A 15,954-nucleotide genomic window follows, 5' to 3' on the forward strand; every position below is an offset into this window, starting at 1 on the left:
TAATTCCGCGATTCTCATAGTCCCCGTCATCTTTGGTTGAATCAATATTCTATTTTCTTCTGTCATTTTCATTTATCGTACTATTACCATCAGTTTCAAGATCCTTACCAATTTGATTTTTTCCGTCAAATTAGCAGTTTTTATCGTTTTCTCTATTTTCGTCGTTTGCATCATTTCTGTCAATCTGACGATTTTCGTAGTTTTTGTGAGTTCCGGCTATTTCACAATTCTTGTGAATTTAGCGATCCCCATCGGTATCGATATTTTAGTTTGTATGACAATTTCAATCAAACTTACGATTTTTGGTAATTGCCCGATTTTCATCGTGTTCGTCATTCTCGTCAATTCAATCATCTTTGTCGATGTCGAAAATCGAACAATCCCGCGATCCTCATAGTCCCCGTCATTTCCGGGTTGATCACTATTCTCTTTTTTCCTGTCATTTTTATTTATCGTACCATTACCATTGAATTCACGATCCGTATCAATTTGACTTGTTCCGTCAAATTCGCAGTTTTTAGAGTTTCCGTTATTTTCGTCGTTTTTATCATGCCTGTCAATTCGACGATTTGTGAAGTTTCCGTGAGTTCCGGCTATTCCACAATTTTTGTAATTTTGCGATCCCCATCGTTATCGATATTTTGGTTCGTATGACAATTTCGATCAAACTTACGATCTTGAGTAATTGCCCGATTTTCATCGTGTTTGTCATTGTTGTCAATTTAATCATCTTAGTCGATGTCGAAACTTCAACAATTTCGCGATTTTCATGGTCCCCGTCATCTCCGGTTGAATCAATATTTTCTTTCCTTATGTCATTTTCATTTATCGTACTTTTTCCATCAGTTTCACGATCCTTACCAATCTGACTTTTTCTGTCATATTCGCAGTTCTTATTGTTTTTGTTATTTTTGTCGTTTGCATCATTTCTGTCGATCTGACGATTTTCGTAGTTTTCGTGAGTTCCGGCTATTCTACAATTTCCTTCGATTTTTGAATACCCATCGTTATCGTTATTTTGGGTAGTTCGACAATTCTCATCAAACTCACGATCTCTGGTGATGTCCTGATTCTCATCGTGTTCGTCATTCTTGTCAATTTAATCATCTTTGTCGATGTCGAAAATTCATGAATTTCGCGATTCTCATAGTCCCCGTCATTTTTGGTTATATCACTATTCTCTTTCCTCCTGTCATTTTCATTCATCGTACCATGACCATCAGTTTTACGATCCCTTCCACACTGACTTCTTCTGTCGAATTCGCAGTTCTTATTGTTTCTGTTATTTTTATCATTTGCATCAAGCCTGTTAATTTGACGATTTTTGTAGTTTTTATAAGTTCCGGCTATTCTACAATTTCCATTAATTTTGCGATTTCCATCGTTATTGTTATTTCGACAATTTTCATCAAACTCACGATTTCTGGTCATTGCCTGATTCTTATCGTGTTCATCATTCTTGTCAATTTAATCATCTTTGTCGATGTTGAAAATTGAACAATTTCGCGATTTTCATAGTCCCCATCATTTTTGGTTAGATCACTATTCTCGTTCCCCCTGTCATTTTTGTTCATCGTACTATTACCATCAGTTTCACGATCCTTACCTATTTGATTCTTCCGTCATATTCGCGGTTCTTATTGTTTTTGTTATTCTTGTCGTTTGCATCATTTTTGTCGATCAGACGATTCTTGTAGTTCTTGTGAGTTCCGGCTATTCTACAATTTCCATTGATTTTCCGATTCCCATCGTCATCGTTATTTTGGGTAGTTTGACAATTTCAATCAAACTCACGATTCCTGGTCATTGCCTGATTTTTATCGTGTTCGTCATTTTAGTCAATTCAATCATCTTTGTCGATGTCAAAAATCCAACAATTCCGCGATTCTCATGGTCCCCGTCATTGCTGGTTAAATCACTATTCTCTTTTCTCCTGTCATTTTCATTTATCGTACCATTACCATCAGTTTTACGATCCCTACCAATTTGACTTTTTCCGTCAAATTCGCAGTTCTTATTGTTTTCTCTATTTTCGTCGTTTGCATCATTTCTGTCAATCTGACGATTTTTGTAGTTTTTGTGAGTTCCGGCAATTCTACAATTTTTGTTAATCTTGCGATCCCCATTGATATCGATATTTTGGTTCGTATGACAATTTCGATCAAACTCACGATTTTTGGTAATTGCCCGATTTTTATCGTGTTCGTCATTCTTGTCAATTTAATCATCTTTGTCGATGTCGGAAATCAAACAATTCCGCGATTCTCATAGTCCCTTTCATTTTTGGTTATGTCACTATTCTCTTTCCTCCTGTCATTTCCATTCATCGTACCATTACCATTAGTTTCACGATCCCTACCAATGTGACTTTTTCTGTCAAATTCGCAGTTCTTATAGTTTCCGTTATTTTCGTCAATTGCATCATTTTTTTCAATCTGACGATTTTTGTAGTTCTTGTGAGTTCCGGCTATTCTACAATTTCCATTGATTCTTCGATTTCTATCGTTATCGTTATTTTGGGTAGTTTGACAATTTTCATCATGCTCACTATTTTTAGTAATTGCCTGATTTTCATCGTGTTCGTCATTTTTGTTAATTTGATCATCTTTGTCGATGTCGAAAATTCGACAATTCTGCGATTCTCATGGTCCCCGTCATTTCCGGTTGAATCAATATTCTCTTTGCTCCTGTCATTTTCATTTATCGTACCATCACTATCGGTTTCACGATCCCTACCAATTTAACTTCTTCCGTCAAATTCGCAGTTCTCATTGTTTCCGTTATTTTCGTCGTTTGCATCATGCCTGTGATTCGACGGTTGGTGAAGTTTCCGTAAGTTCCGGCTATTCCACAATTTTCGTAATTTTGCGATCTCCTTCGTTATCGTTATTTTGGGTAGTTTGACAATTTCAATCAAACTCACGATTTTTGGTAATTTCCCGATTTTCATTGTCTTCGTCATTCTTGTCGATTTAATCATCTATGTCGATGTCGAAAATTGAACAATTTCGCGATTTTTATGGTCCCCGTTATTTCAGGTTAAATCACTGATTCCTTTGCTCCGGTCATTCTTATTCATCGTACCATTTCCATCAGTTTCACGATCTCTACCAATTCGACTTTTTTCGTCAAATTCGCAGTTCTTATTGTTTCCGTCATTTTCGTCGTTTGCATCATGCCTGTTAATTCGACGGTTTGTGAAGTTTCCGTGAGTTCCGGCTATCCCACAATTTTCGTAATTTTGCGATCCCCGTCGTTATCGGTATTTTGGGTAGTTTGACAATTTTCATCAAACTCACGATTCCTGGTAATTGCTTGATGTTCATCGTGTTCGTCATTCTCGTCAATTTGATCATCTTTGTCAATGTCGAAAATTCAACAATTTCGCGATTCTCATGGTCCCCGTCATTTCTGGTTGAATCACTATTCTTTTTTCTTCTGTCATTCTCATTGATCGTACCATTACCATCAGTTTCGAGATTCCTACGAATTTGACTTTTTCCGTCAAACTCGCAGTTATTATAGTTTCCGTTAATTTTGTCGTTTGCATCATGCCTGTCAATTTGACGATATGTGAAGTTTCCGTGAGTTCCGGCTATTCCACAATTTTAGTAATTTTGCGATTCCCATCGTTATCGTTATTTTGGTTAGTTTGACAATTTTGATCAAACTCACGATTTTCGGTAATTGCCCGATTTTCATAGTGTTTGTCATTTTTGTCAATTTAATCATCTTTGTCGATGTCGAAAATTCAACAATTTCGCGATTTTCATAGTCCTCGTCATTTTTGGTTATATCACTATTCTCTTTCCTCCTGTCATTTTCATTCATCGTACCATGACCATCAGTCTTACGATCCCTACCACTTTGACTTTTTCCGTCGAATTCGCAGTTCTTATTGTTTCTGTTATTTTTGTCGTTCGCATCATGCCCGTCAATTTGACGATTTTTGTAGTCTTTATAAGTTCCGGCTATTCTACAATTTCCATTGATTTTGCGATTTCCATCGTTATCGTTGTTTTGACAATTCTCATCAAACTCACGATTTCTGGTCATTGCCTGATTCTTATCGTGTTCGTCATTCTTGTCAATTTAATCAACTTTGTCGATGTCGCAAATTGAACAATTTCGCGATTTTCATAGTCCACATCATTTTTGGTTAGATCACTATTCTCGTTCCTTCTGTCATCTTTGTTTATTGTACTATTACCATCAGTTTCACGATCCTTACCTATTTGATTCTTCCGTCAAATTCGCAGTTCTTATTGTTTTCTCTATTTTCGTCGTTCGCATCATTTTTGTCAATCTGACGATTTTCGTAGTTTTTGTGAGTTCTGGCTATTCTACAATTTTTGTTAATCTTGCGATCCCCATCGTTATCTATATTTTGGTTCGTATGACAATTTCAATCAAACTTACGATTTTCGGTAATTGCCCGATTTTCATAGTGTTCGTCATTCTCGTCCACTCAATCATCTCTGTCGATGTCAAAAATCGAACAATCCCGCGATTCTCATAGTCCCCGTCATTTCCGGGTTGATCACTATTCTCTTTTTTCCTGTCATTTTCATTCATCGTACCATTACCATTAGTTTCACGATCCCTACCAATTTGACTTTTTCCGTCAAATTCGCAGTTCTTATAGTTTCCGTTATTTTCGTCAATTGCATCATTTTTTTCAATCTGACGATTTTTGTAGTTCTTGTGAGTTCCGGCTATTCTACAATTTCCATTGATTTTTCGATTTCTATCGTTATCGTTATTTTGGGTAGTTTGACAATTTTCATCAAACTCACTATTTTTGGTAATTGCCTGATTTTCATCGTGTTCGTCATTTTTGTTAATTTGATCATCTTTGTCGATGTCGAAAATTCGACAATCCTGCGATTCTCATGGTCCCCGTCATTTCCGGTTGAATCAATATTCTCTTTGCTCCTGTCATTTTCATTTATCGTACTTTTTATCGGTCTCACGATCCCTACCAATTAAACTTCTTCCGTCGAATTCGCAGTTCTCATTGTTTCCGTTATTTTCGTCGTTTGCATCATGCCTGTGATTCGACGGTTGGTGAAGTTTCCGTAAGTTTCGGCTATTCCACAATTTTCGTAATTTTGCGATCTCCTTCGTTATCGTTATTTTGGGTAGTTTGACAATTTCAATCAAACTCACGATTTTTGGTAATTGCCCGATTTTCATCGTGTTCGTCATTCTTGTCGATTCAATCATTTTTGTCGATGTCGGAAATTCAACAATTTCGCGATTCTCATGGTCCCCGTCATTTCCGGTTAAATCACTATTCTTTTTTCTCCTGTCATTTTTATTTATCGTACGATCACTATCGGTTTCACGATCCCTACCAATTTGATTTTTTCCGTCAAATTCGCAGTTCTTATTGTTTTTGTTATTTTCATAGTTTGCATCATTTCTGTCGATTCGACGATTCTTGTAGTTTTTGTGGGTTCTAGCTATTCTACAATCTTTGTTGATCTTGCGATCCCCATAGTTATCAATATTTTGGTTCCAATGACAATTTCGATCAAACTCACGATTCTCGGTATTTGCCCGATTTTCATAGTGTTTGTCATTCTTGTCAATTTAATCATCTTTGTCGATGTCGAAAATCTAACAATTTCGCGATTTTCATGGTCCCCGTCATCTCCGGTTGAATCAATATTCTCTTTCCTTCTGTAATTTTCATCTATCGTACTATTTCCATCAGTTTCACGATCCCTACCAATTTGACTTTTTCCGTCAAATTCGCAGTTCTTATTGTTCCTGTTATTTTTATCGTTCGCATCATGCCTGTCAATTTGACGATTTTTGTAGTTCTTATAACTTCCGGCTATTCTACAATTTCCTTTGATTTCGCGATCCCCGTCGTTATCGGTATTTTGGGTAGTTTGACAATTTTCATCAAACTCACGATTCCTGGTAATTGCTTGATGTTCATCGTGTTCGTCATTCTCGTCAATTTAATCATCTTTGTCAATGTCGAAAATTCAACAATTTCGCGATTCTCATGGTCCCCGTCATTTCTGGTTGAATCACTATTCTTTTTTCTTCTGTCATTCTCATTGATCGTACCATTACCATCAGTTTCGAGATTCCTACGAATTTGACTTTTTCCGTCAAACTCGCAGTTTTTATAGTTTCCGTTAATTTCGTCGTTTGCATCATGCCTGTCAATTTGACGATATGTGAAGTTTCCGTGAGTTCCGGCTATTCCACAATTTTAGTAATTTTGCGATTCCCATCGTTATCGTTATTTTGGTTAGTTTGACAATTTTGATCAAACTCACGATTTTCGGTACTCGCCCGATTTTCATAGTGTTTGTCATTTTCGTCAATTAATTCATCTTTGTCAATGTCGAAAATTCAACAATTTCGCGATTTTCATGGTCCCCGTCATCTCCGGTTGAATCAATATTTTCTTACCTTATGTCATTTTCATTTATCGTACTTTTTCCATCAGTTTCACGATCCTTACCAATTTGACTTTTTCTGTCATATTCGCAGTTCTTATTGTTTTTGTTATTTTTGTCGTTTGCATCATTTCTGTCGATCTGACGATTTTCGTAGTTTTCGTGAGTTCCGGCTATTCTACAATTTCCTTCGATTTTTCAATACCCATCGTTATCGTTATTTTGGGTAGTTCGACAATTCTCATCAAACTCACGATCTCTGGTGATGTCCTGATTCTCATCGTGTTCGTCATTCTTGTCAATTTAATCATCTTTGTCGATGTCGAAAATTCATGAATTTCGCGATTCTCATAGTCCCCGTCATTTTTGGTTATATCACTATTCTCTTTCCTCCTGTCATTTTCATTCATCGTACCATGACCATCAGTTTTACGATCCCTTCCACACTGACTTTTTCCGTCGAATTCGCAGTTCTTATTGTTTCTGTTATTTTTATCGTTTGCATCATGCCTGTTAATTTGACGATTTTTGTAGTTTTTATAAGTTTCGGCTATTCTACAATTTCCATTGATTTTGCGATCCCAATCGTCATCGTTATTTTGGTTAGTTTGACAGTTTCAATCAATTTTACGATTTTTGGTAATTGCCCGATTTTCATCGTGTTCGTCATTCTTGTCGATTCAATCATTTTTGTCGATGTCGGAAATTCAACAATTTCGCGATTCTCATGGTCCCCGTCATTTCCGGTTAAATCACTATTCTTTTTTCTCCTGTCATTTTTATTTATCGTACCATCACTATCGGTTTCACGATCCCTACCAATTTGATTTTTTCCGTCAAATTCGCAGTTCTTATTGTTTCCGTTATTTTCGTCGTTTGCATCATGCCTGTGATTCGACGGTTGGTGGAGTTTCCGTAAGTTCCGGCTATTCCACAATTTTCGTAATTTTGCGATCTCCTTCGTTATCGTTATTTTGAGTAGTTTGACAATTTCAATCAAACTCACGATTTTTGGTAATTTTTTGATTTTCATCGTGTTCGTCATTCTTGTCGATTTAATCATCTTTGTCGATGTCGAAAATTGAACAATTTCGCGATTCTTATGGTCCCCGTTATTTCAGGTTAAATCACTGATTCCTTTGCTCCGGTCATTCTTATTCATCGTACCATTTCCATCAGTTTCACGATCTCTACCAATTCGACTTTTTTCGTCAAATTCGCAGTTCTTATTGTTTCCGTCATTTTCGTCGTTTGCATCATGCCTGTTAATTCGACGGTTTGTGAAGTTTCCGTGAGTTCCGGCTATCCCACAATTTTCGTAATTTTGCGATCCCCATCGTCATCGTTATTTTGGTCAGTTTGACAGTTTCAATCAATTTGACGATTTTTGGTAATTGCCCGATTTTCATCGTGTTCGTCATTCTTGTCGATTCAATCATTTTTGTCGATGTCGGAAATTCAACAATTTCGCGATTCTCATGGTCCCCGTCATTTCCGGTTAAATCACTATTCTTTTTTCTCCGGTCATTTTTATTTATCGTACCATCACTATCGGTTTCACGATCCCTACCAATTTGATTTTTTCCGTCAAATTCGCAGTTCTTATTGTTTTTGTTATTTTCATAGTTTGCATCATTTCTGTCGATTCGACGATTCTTGTAGTTTTTGTGGGTTCTAGCTATTCTACAATCTTTGTTGATCTTGCGATCCCCATCGTTATCAATATTTTGGTTCCAATGACAATTTCGATCAAACTCACGATTCTCGGTAATTGCCCGATTTTCATAGTGTTCGTCATTCTCGTCAATTCAATCATCTCCGTCAATGTCGAAAATCGAAAAATCCCGCGATTCTCATAGTCCCCGTCATTTTTGGTAATATCACTATTCTCTTTCCTCCTGTCATTTTCATTTATCGTACCATTACCATTAGTTTCACGATCCCTACCAATTTGACTCTTTCCGTCAAATTCGCAGTTTTTATAGTTTCCGTTAATTTCGTCGTTTGCATCATGCCTGTCAATTTGACGATATGTGAAGTTTCCGTGAGTTCCGGCTATTCCACAATTGTGTAATTTTGCGATCCCCATCGTTATCGTTTTTTTGGTTAGTTTGACAAATTTGATCAAACTCACCATTTTCGGTAATTGCCCGATTTTCATAGTGTTTGTCATTCTTGTCAATTTAATCATCTTTGTCGATGTCGAAAATCTAACAATTTCGCGATTTTCATGGTCCCCGTCATCTCCGGTTGAATCAATATTTTCTTACCTTATGTCATTTTCATTTATCGTACTTTCTCCATCAGTTTCACGATCCTTACCAATTTGACTTTTTCTGTCATATTCGCAGTTCTTATTGTTTTTGTTATTTTTGTCGTTTGCATCATTTCTGTCGATCTGACGATTTTCGTAGTTTTCGTGAGTTCCGGCTATTCTACAATTTCCTTCGATTTTTCAATACCCATCGTTATCGTTATTTTGGGTAGTTCGACAATTCTCATCAAACTCACGATCTCTGGTGATGTCCTGATTCTCATCGTGTTCGTCATTCTTGTCAATTTAATCATCTTTGTCGATGTCGAAAATTCAACAATTTCGCGATTTTCATAGTCCTCGTCATTTTTGGTTATATCACTATTCTCTTTCCTCCTGTCATTTTCATTCATCGTACCATGACCATCAGTCTTACGATCCCTACCACTTTGACTTTTTCCGTCGAATTCGCAGTTCTTATTGTTTCTGTTATTTTCGTCGTTCGCATCATGCCCGTCAATTTGACGATTTTTGTAGTCTTTATAAGTTCCGGCTATTCTACAATTTCCATTGATTTTGCGATTTCCATCGTTATCGTTGTTTTGACAATTCTCATCAAACTCACGATTTCTGGTCATCGCCTGATTCTTATCGTGTTCGTCATTCTTGTCAATTTAATCAACTTTGTCGATGTCGCAAATTGAACAATTTCGCGATTCTCATAGTCCACATCATTTTTGGTTAGATCACTATTCTCGTTCCTTCTGTCATCTTTGTTTATTGTACTATTACCATCAGTTTCACGATCCTTACCTATTTGATTCTTCCGTCAAATTCGCAGTTCTTATTGTTTTCTCTATTTTCGTCGTTCGCATCATTTTTGTCAATCTGACGATTTTCGTAGTTTTTGTGAGTTCTGGCTATTCTACAATTTTTGTTAATCTTGCGATCCCCATCGTTATCTATATTTTGGTTCGTATGACAATTTCAATCAAACTTACGATTTTCGGTAATTGCCCGATTTTCATAGTGTTCGTCATTCTCGTCCACTCAATCATCTCTGTCGATGTCGAAAATCGAACAATCCCGCGATTCTCATAGTCCCCGTCATTTTTGTTAATATCACTATTCTCTTTCCTCCTGTCATTTTCATTCATCGTACCATTACCATTAGTTTCACGATCCCTACCAATTTGACTCTTTTCGTCAAATTCGCAGTTGTTATTGTTTTCTCTATTTTCGTCGTTCGCATCATTTCTGTCAATCTGACGATTTTTGTAGTTTTTGTGAGTTCCGGCTATTCTACAATTTTTGTTAATCTTGCGATCCCCATTGTTATCGATATTTTGGTTCGTATGACAATTTCGATCAAACTCACGATTTTTGGTAATTGCCCGATTTTTATCGTGTTCGTCATTCTTGTCAATTTAATCATCTTTGTCGATGTCGAAAATCGAACAATTCCGCGATTTTCATAGTCCCTCCCATTTTTGGTTATGTCACTATTCTCTTTTCTCCTGTTATTTCCATTCATCGTACCATTACCATTAGTTTCACGATCTCTACCAATGTGACTTTTTCCGTCAAATGCGCAGTTCCTATAGTTTCCGTTATTTTCGTCGTTTGCATCATTTTTTTCAATCTGACGATTTTTGTAGTTTTTGTGAGTTTCGGCTATTTTACGATTTCCATTGATTTTCCGATTCCCATCGTTATCGATATTTTCGTTTGTATGACAATTCCGATCAAACTCACGATTTCTTGTAATTACCCGATTTTCATCGTGTTCGTCATTTTTGTCAATTTAATCATCTTTGTCGATGTCGAAAATCGAACAATCCCGCGATTCTCATGGTCCCCGTCATTTCCGGTTAAATAATATTCTCTTTGCTCCTGTCATTTTTATTTATCGTACTTTTCATCAGTTTTACGATTCCTACCAATTCTACTTCTTCCGTCCAATTCGCAGTTCTCATTGTTTCTGTGATTTTCGTCGTTCGCATCATTTCTGTCAATCTCACGGTTTTTTTAGTTTTTGTAAGTTCTGGCTATTCTCCATTTTCCATTGATTTTGCGATTTCCATCGTTATCGTTATTCTGAGTAGTTTGACAATTTTCATTAAACTCACGAGTAGTATGGGCAAGGTATAGCGTGTCATAACAAATGACGTCACTGGTGCCGCCAGACGGTCCCCCCTGCCCCCTCAGGCCCCGTCGGTCATTGTCTCGCGTGCTTCCCCCTCCCCTTGGTCGGACGGATCGTCTGAAGCCAAGATGGCGGCCCTTTCCGAAATCCAAGATGGCGCGCGATTTTCGAAATCAGGATAGCGGCCTCTTCCAAAACACAAGATGGCGCCTGTTTTTCGAATTCAAGATGGCGGCCCTTTCCGGAACCCAAGACGGCGCGCGTTTTTCGAAATCTGATTTGGTTACTAGTTTTGGAAATTCTCAATACAAGATGGCGCCAATGTTCGAATCGCATCACGGCTACTCAGTTACCGGCATCCTGGCGGTGACGTACCTATTCGAAAAACTTTTTCTTATCTTACCGACTATAGCCGAAGACCTCTGAGCCCCGCACCGCGGCCACGTGCTGCCAACGCAACGTCGCTCTGAAATATGAGTATTCACGGGTGCACGAAAGTGTAAACTCTGCAAATATTTTCAAAACATAACGACTAGAGATTTTCTATTCTTAGAACTAAGGTGATACAAAGCGTTCTTAACTGTAGATAATACAAAATAGACAATTCCTTATGGGCGACAATATAGTGGTGTTGGATCTTAAACCTAAGTAATACAAATTATGTGTTTCTTATCATTCTACCGATTCATACATCAACTTCAACTACCCCTGGATCAAAACACTTTGCCCAATATCGGCAACGATATACGACAAGAATAAGCGCATCATTTCGCAGTAAACAATATCGAAGAAGTAGTCTCGGAATCCTATATCAAACTGCAAACATACCACTTCTCGCGCAGTTTCTATGTCGTCGCACACGGCCCCTTGAATCTGCTGCAGAGTTGGCGCTTATATTTTCCTAGCCGTGATTATCGAAGCGAAGTAGCGAACGACCGATTCCTTGGACCTGTTGACGTCTCCCAGCAGCGCGTCCAGCTGAAGCAGCCGCTCGTTTGCGCAGCACGCTACGTGTTTCAGGCCGTCGAAGGTTACTTTTTGCATCACAATTACCGGGGTGTAAACTTTTCGCCTTTTGGCCCCCTGCGTCGCGGTATTCTCTTTATCATCATCCTCCTGAGGTGAGTTTTCGATGGTAGCGTCGTCACCGTTGCCCGATGTTTCGGTCGAGTAAAATGCGATCACCTTCGCACCGTGAGCCGTTGTAAAACGCAAAGAACACCCACCATCTAGCGCGATCGTATTGTTCACCAGCGCGAAGAGGTTGTCATCGGGAGCATCTTTCTTCACGAAGTATTCCTCCAGCTTCGGCAAATTCGCAATCAGGCTGGCCCAACCTTCCAATCCTAGCGACACACCGCTAGAGTAATTGTTGATCAATCGCACGACGGGTTCGAAAGTGCCGTTCATGCGAAGGCGAAGTCCCACGGTGAGTTTCTTTGACCACGAAGCGTTCAACCCATACGTCGACGACAGGAGAAGATGACGGTCCGACTTTTTCAAAGCTATTTCGAAGGTTCGGAACAACTTGCTGCACCCCTCTCGCGACAATCCGGATCTTCCTGACGCCATGGTATCGTGTGATCGGACTCAGGAATACTGACTGGATTGCGATGGTCGGTCAGCCGTCGACGCCGTTCCGCTATTTTGCAGATATCAGCAAAATTATCCAGTTGCCGGGACGCCTGCGCAAACCAAAGAAGCACATATGTATTTACGCGCAATAACAGGACATTAAAATCTCACAGATCAGACTCACCCTGGTGCGCCCCCCACAGTGCAACACATTCTCCCCTACTCCGCCTGTACAAGATTTGGGGGTGGCTGGTAGATGGTACGCCCACCGGTCACCCACCCGCTGGTCAGAAGTTAGTTATTTATAAAAAAGTCAGTCATCGTTTTCGTCACAGTCGTTGTCGACGTAATTCAGTACGAGTCTCAGTTCCACTCTTCGCTCGCGTACCTCTCGTCTTCTTCCTGTCCCTCCCAGACACTCAACCCGTCATCCACCCCGTCGCCCAACCCGCCATCCACCCCGTCGCCCAACCCGTTGTCCACCCAGTCGTCGTCCCACCCACCTTCCACCCACCCAGCCCCATCCACCTGCTCATCGTCCACCCACCTATTCCCATCCCCGTCCACCCATCCATCCCCGTCCACCCACCCATCCCCATCCCCGTCCACCCACCCATCCCCATCCCCGTCCACCGACCACTCCGACTCGTCCGAAGATGGCTCACCCTCGCCAAGCCACCTCCAAACGCCATCCGCCGTCCGCCCCCAAATCTCCCCCTCAGGCACTGGTTCTGGGGCCCCGTACACCACGTGCTCCGACTCCGACGCCTCGGAAATCTCTTCCCAACGCAAGCGCGACATGTAGTCGTCGTACCCGGAATCCCGCTCCCTGTCGAGGAGGATCCCAAACTCATCGTCAAGTTCCGGGATTTCGGGTACGACGACTACATGCCAAAACTCCTCGCCCCGACGGTCCTCGGCGTGGAGCCAATGGTCGCGAGGGTCCACCAGGGCCAGCACCTCGTCAGGGTGAATGTATTCGGACATGATTCTGCGAACACGCCAATGAGAAATTATTGTCACAATTCATTTTACGAGACCACTGTATATTTGCACAATTTCAGCTGTCCTACCTTGTTCTTGTTGTTGTTGTCGTTATTAATCGCTCTCGTCGTTATTTATATTCTTCACAGATTTCTGCAAACACGCAAATCAGAAATTATTATCGCGATTAATTTCACGAAACCACTGTACTTTGCACGGTTGCGTCAGATACCGGCCTTTTCTGGCCCACTACCGACACTACCGAAACTTTTCACGTCCAAAGAAAATAACCTTACCTTTTCGCCTGATGGATTTGTAATGAAGTAGCTCTCCGACCGCAAGCACATCCTCGGATGCACCCCCCAGCCATTGTCGCACAAACACATACGCGCATAATTTGTCACACTGACACAATGTGCATCGCGAATAGAAGAACGGGGCGCTGGCTGACCGTCTGCCCTATAGGTGTGCGTAATTTTTACACAAAGGACCCCCACCGCGATGCAGCACAGAAATCGCAACTAGACAATTTTGCGGGCCCCGGCTCATGCGGGGGAGCGGGCCCCGGCTCGGGCAGCGGAGGACTTTGAGAAGGCGCCTCTCGGATAAGAGGGTGTCGAATTTGCACTTTGCGAAATGAATATCCTCTGCGCCTAGCTCGAGATGGCTCTACCGCTATGACCGCTATGATACACAATTGTTGTGACAATGTTGCGCCTGCATACGAAGAATCTTTACACACATTCGGGCATCTGTAGCGTTTATGAGACGCATACACGATACAAACCGATACGTACGACGAGCGCTCTTCTTGGATTTTGCGCCGGGGTGGGGAGTATACGTAAGAAATGACATATGTATACTCGCTGTCAATTCAAAACTACTCAGTTTACTGAAAACGACCAAAGTCTAAAGTTCTTTGAAATGCGTTTGGCAACAGTGATTTTAAACGTGCTGCGCTACGTCAGGGTCTGCAACCCCCGGGCGGTGCGGTGCTGTGATTTTCGATGGCGTCGGGCATTGGCCTCCATGTCCGACGAACAGTTACTTCCGAAATTACGGTTTTTGATAACGGTGTGCAGCGATCGCGTTATAGGTCGTATGTACACGCGTGGTGTGTTTGACAGTGCGGGTGATCATCTAGGGGTAGTAGTCGATGTGATGGATGACTTTGAGCGTTCGAGGGGTAAGTGAGACGTAATTCTGTACAAAAACGTGCGGATTTAACATTCGCCACCGTAGCCGCCAAATGGGGTGGTTTCGATGACGACGACGACGACGAGATGTTGCTAGAAGCAGCCGAGTCAGCTGAGCTAGCGGCATTCTCCGAGGCTGAGCCGATATCTGGGTCGTTCACCGACAATATCGGGGTATCGGTTGAGCCAATGGCACCCGTGGCCGATGAGCCGATGCCTGGACCGTCCACCGGATGGATTGAGGTGGATAGGCCCAGCTGCGGCGTCGGGCGTTCATGCGATAACGTGAGCCCGGATAACGACGAAGCTGCTGGCCAAGAATTGGTTGACTTCTCGTGGGATGATGAGTCGGATATCGAACGGTTAAGTAAGTACGAGGGCGGGTGGGTTGTGACAAAGCGCGGGTAATTATCACACTCGTGCCCGTAACCATAGATGATTCACCGATTGGACCTCGGCGCCTTGACGTTTGGGATCTGGATCGAAGACCGATCGGTCCGCGCGAACCCGGCTATCGCGAGATATGGACGGATGAGGAGGAGGAGGCGGAGGGCAAAAGATCAGAAGAAGAAGAACAAGAACAAGAACAACAAGAAGAAGAAGAAGAAGACGAAGAAGACGTAGAAGAAGAAGAAGAAGAAGAAGAAGAAGAACAGCAATCGAATGGTGAGTATTTTGCCGGCGTATACGGGTATATCTGTAACAAGTTGGCGAGAGAGAGAGAGAGAGAGAGAAAGAGAGAGACGAAAGGTGTACACGCTGTATACACTATGTTTTGCCGCGTAGAGTCAGATGTGAGCGATAACAGGGACCGGGATATGCAGCGCGTTATATACGAGCGGCTGCAACAATTGTCACCGGACACCCGGCGCCAATACGTTCACATGCTCACCGCCCAGAGAGAACAATAATCACCGACGGCACACGTTCATGCGTGTGCGTGTGTGTGTGTGTGGGTGTATTCTCAAATCTACAATGGGGCTAACCTTCTATCATCGCTTTTCGCAGGACGATGGTTCAAACGGCATGGCATAAACGGGTGCGCCGGTACATCTAAAACGCAGCCTTCGTTACGCTGCGACGGGGATGTCACTGTAGTAACGGCAAACACGTCATGCACTCAGCACGGCCAAGGTCGTACAAGACAACCGAATCTAGCCGATATAGAGAGAGAGGAGAGCAACGACGGCGTACGACCACCGGGTGCTAGATTCACGATACGCGAAGAACGCGCGAAATATTATAATCGTTTTCGATTAAACGGTCGTCAAATTACACTGCGGATTTTAACACCCCCCGACACGCGCGATCCTATCGACTGGTTGGCGGAGGCCATCAGAGATATACACACGTACGCTATGAGTCGCGTTATGCACG

At 41.4% G+C, this 15,954-nt stretch overlaps 1 protein-coding gene across 1 annotated transcript; it reads right to left on the reverse strand.

Annotated features, from left to right (window-relative positions):
* Positions 1-10,989: 10,989 nt before the first annotated feature.
* LOC125500188 lies at positions 10,990-12,844 on the reverse strand. Its single transcript, XM_048651930.1, has 2 exons — positions 12,582-12,844; positions 10,990-12,507 (listed from the first exon to the last, which is right to left on the reverse strand). The coding sequence occupies exon 2, from the start codon at positions 12,392-12,394 to the stop codon at positions 11,714-11,716; it is 681 nt and encodes a 226-aa protein (XP_048507887.1). The 5' UTR covers positions 12,395-12,507; positions 12,582-12,844; the 3' UTR covers positions 10,990-11,713.
* Positions 12,845-15,954: the final 3,110 nt, after the last annotated feature.

This window comes from Athalia rosae, chromosome 3, assembly GCF_917208135.1.
Source record: "Athalia rosae chromosome 3, iyAthRosa1.1, whole genome shotgun sequence".
Lineage (NCBI taxonomy): Eukaryota > Metazoa > Arthropoda > Insecta > Hymenoptera > Athaliidae > Athalia > Athalia rosae.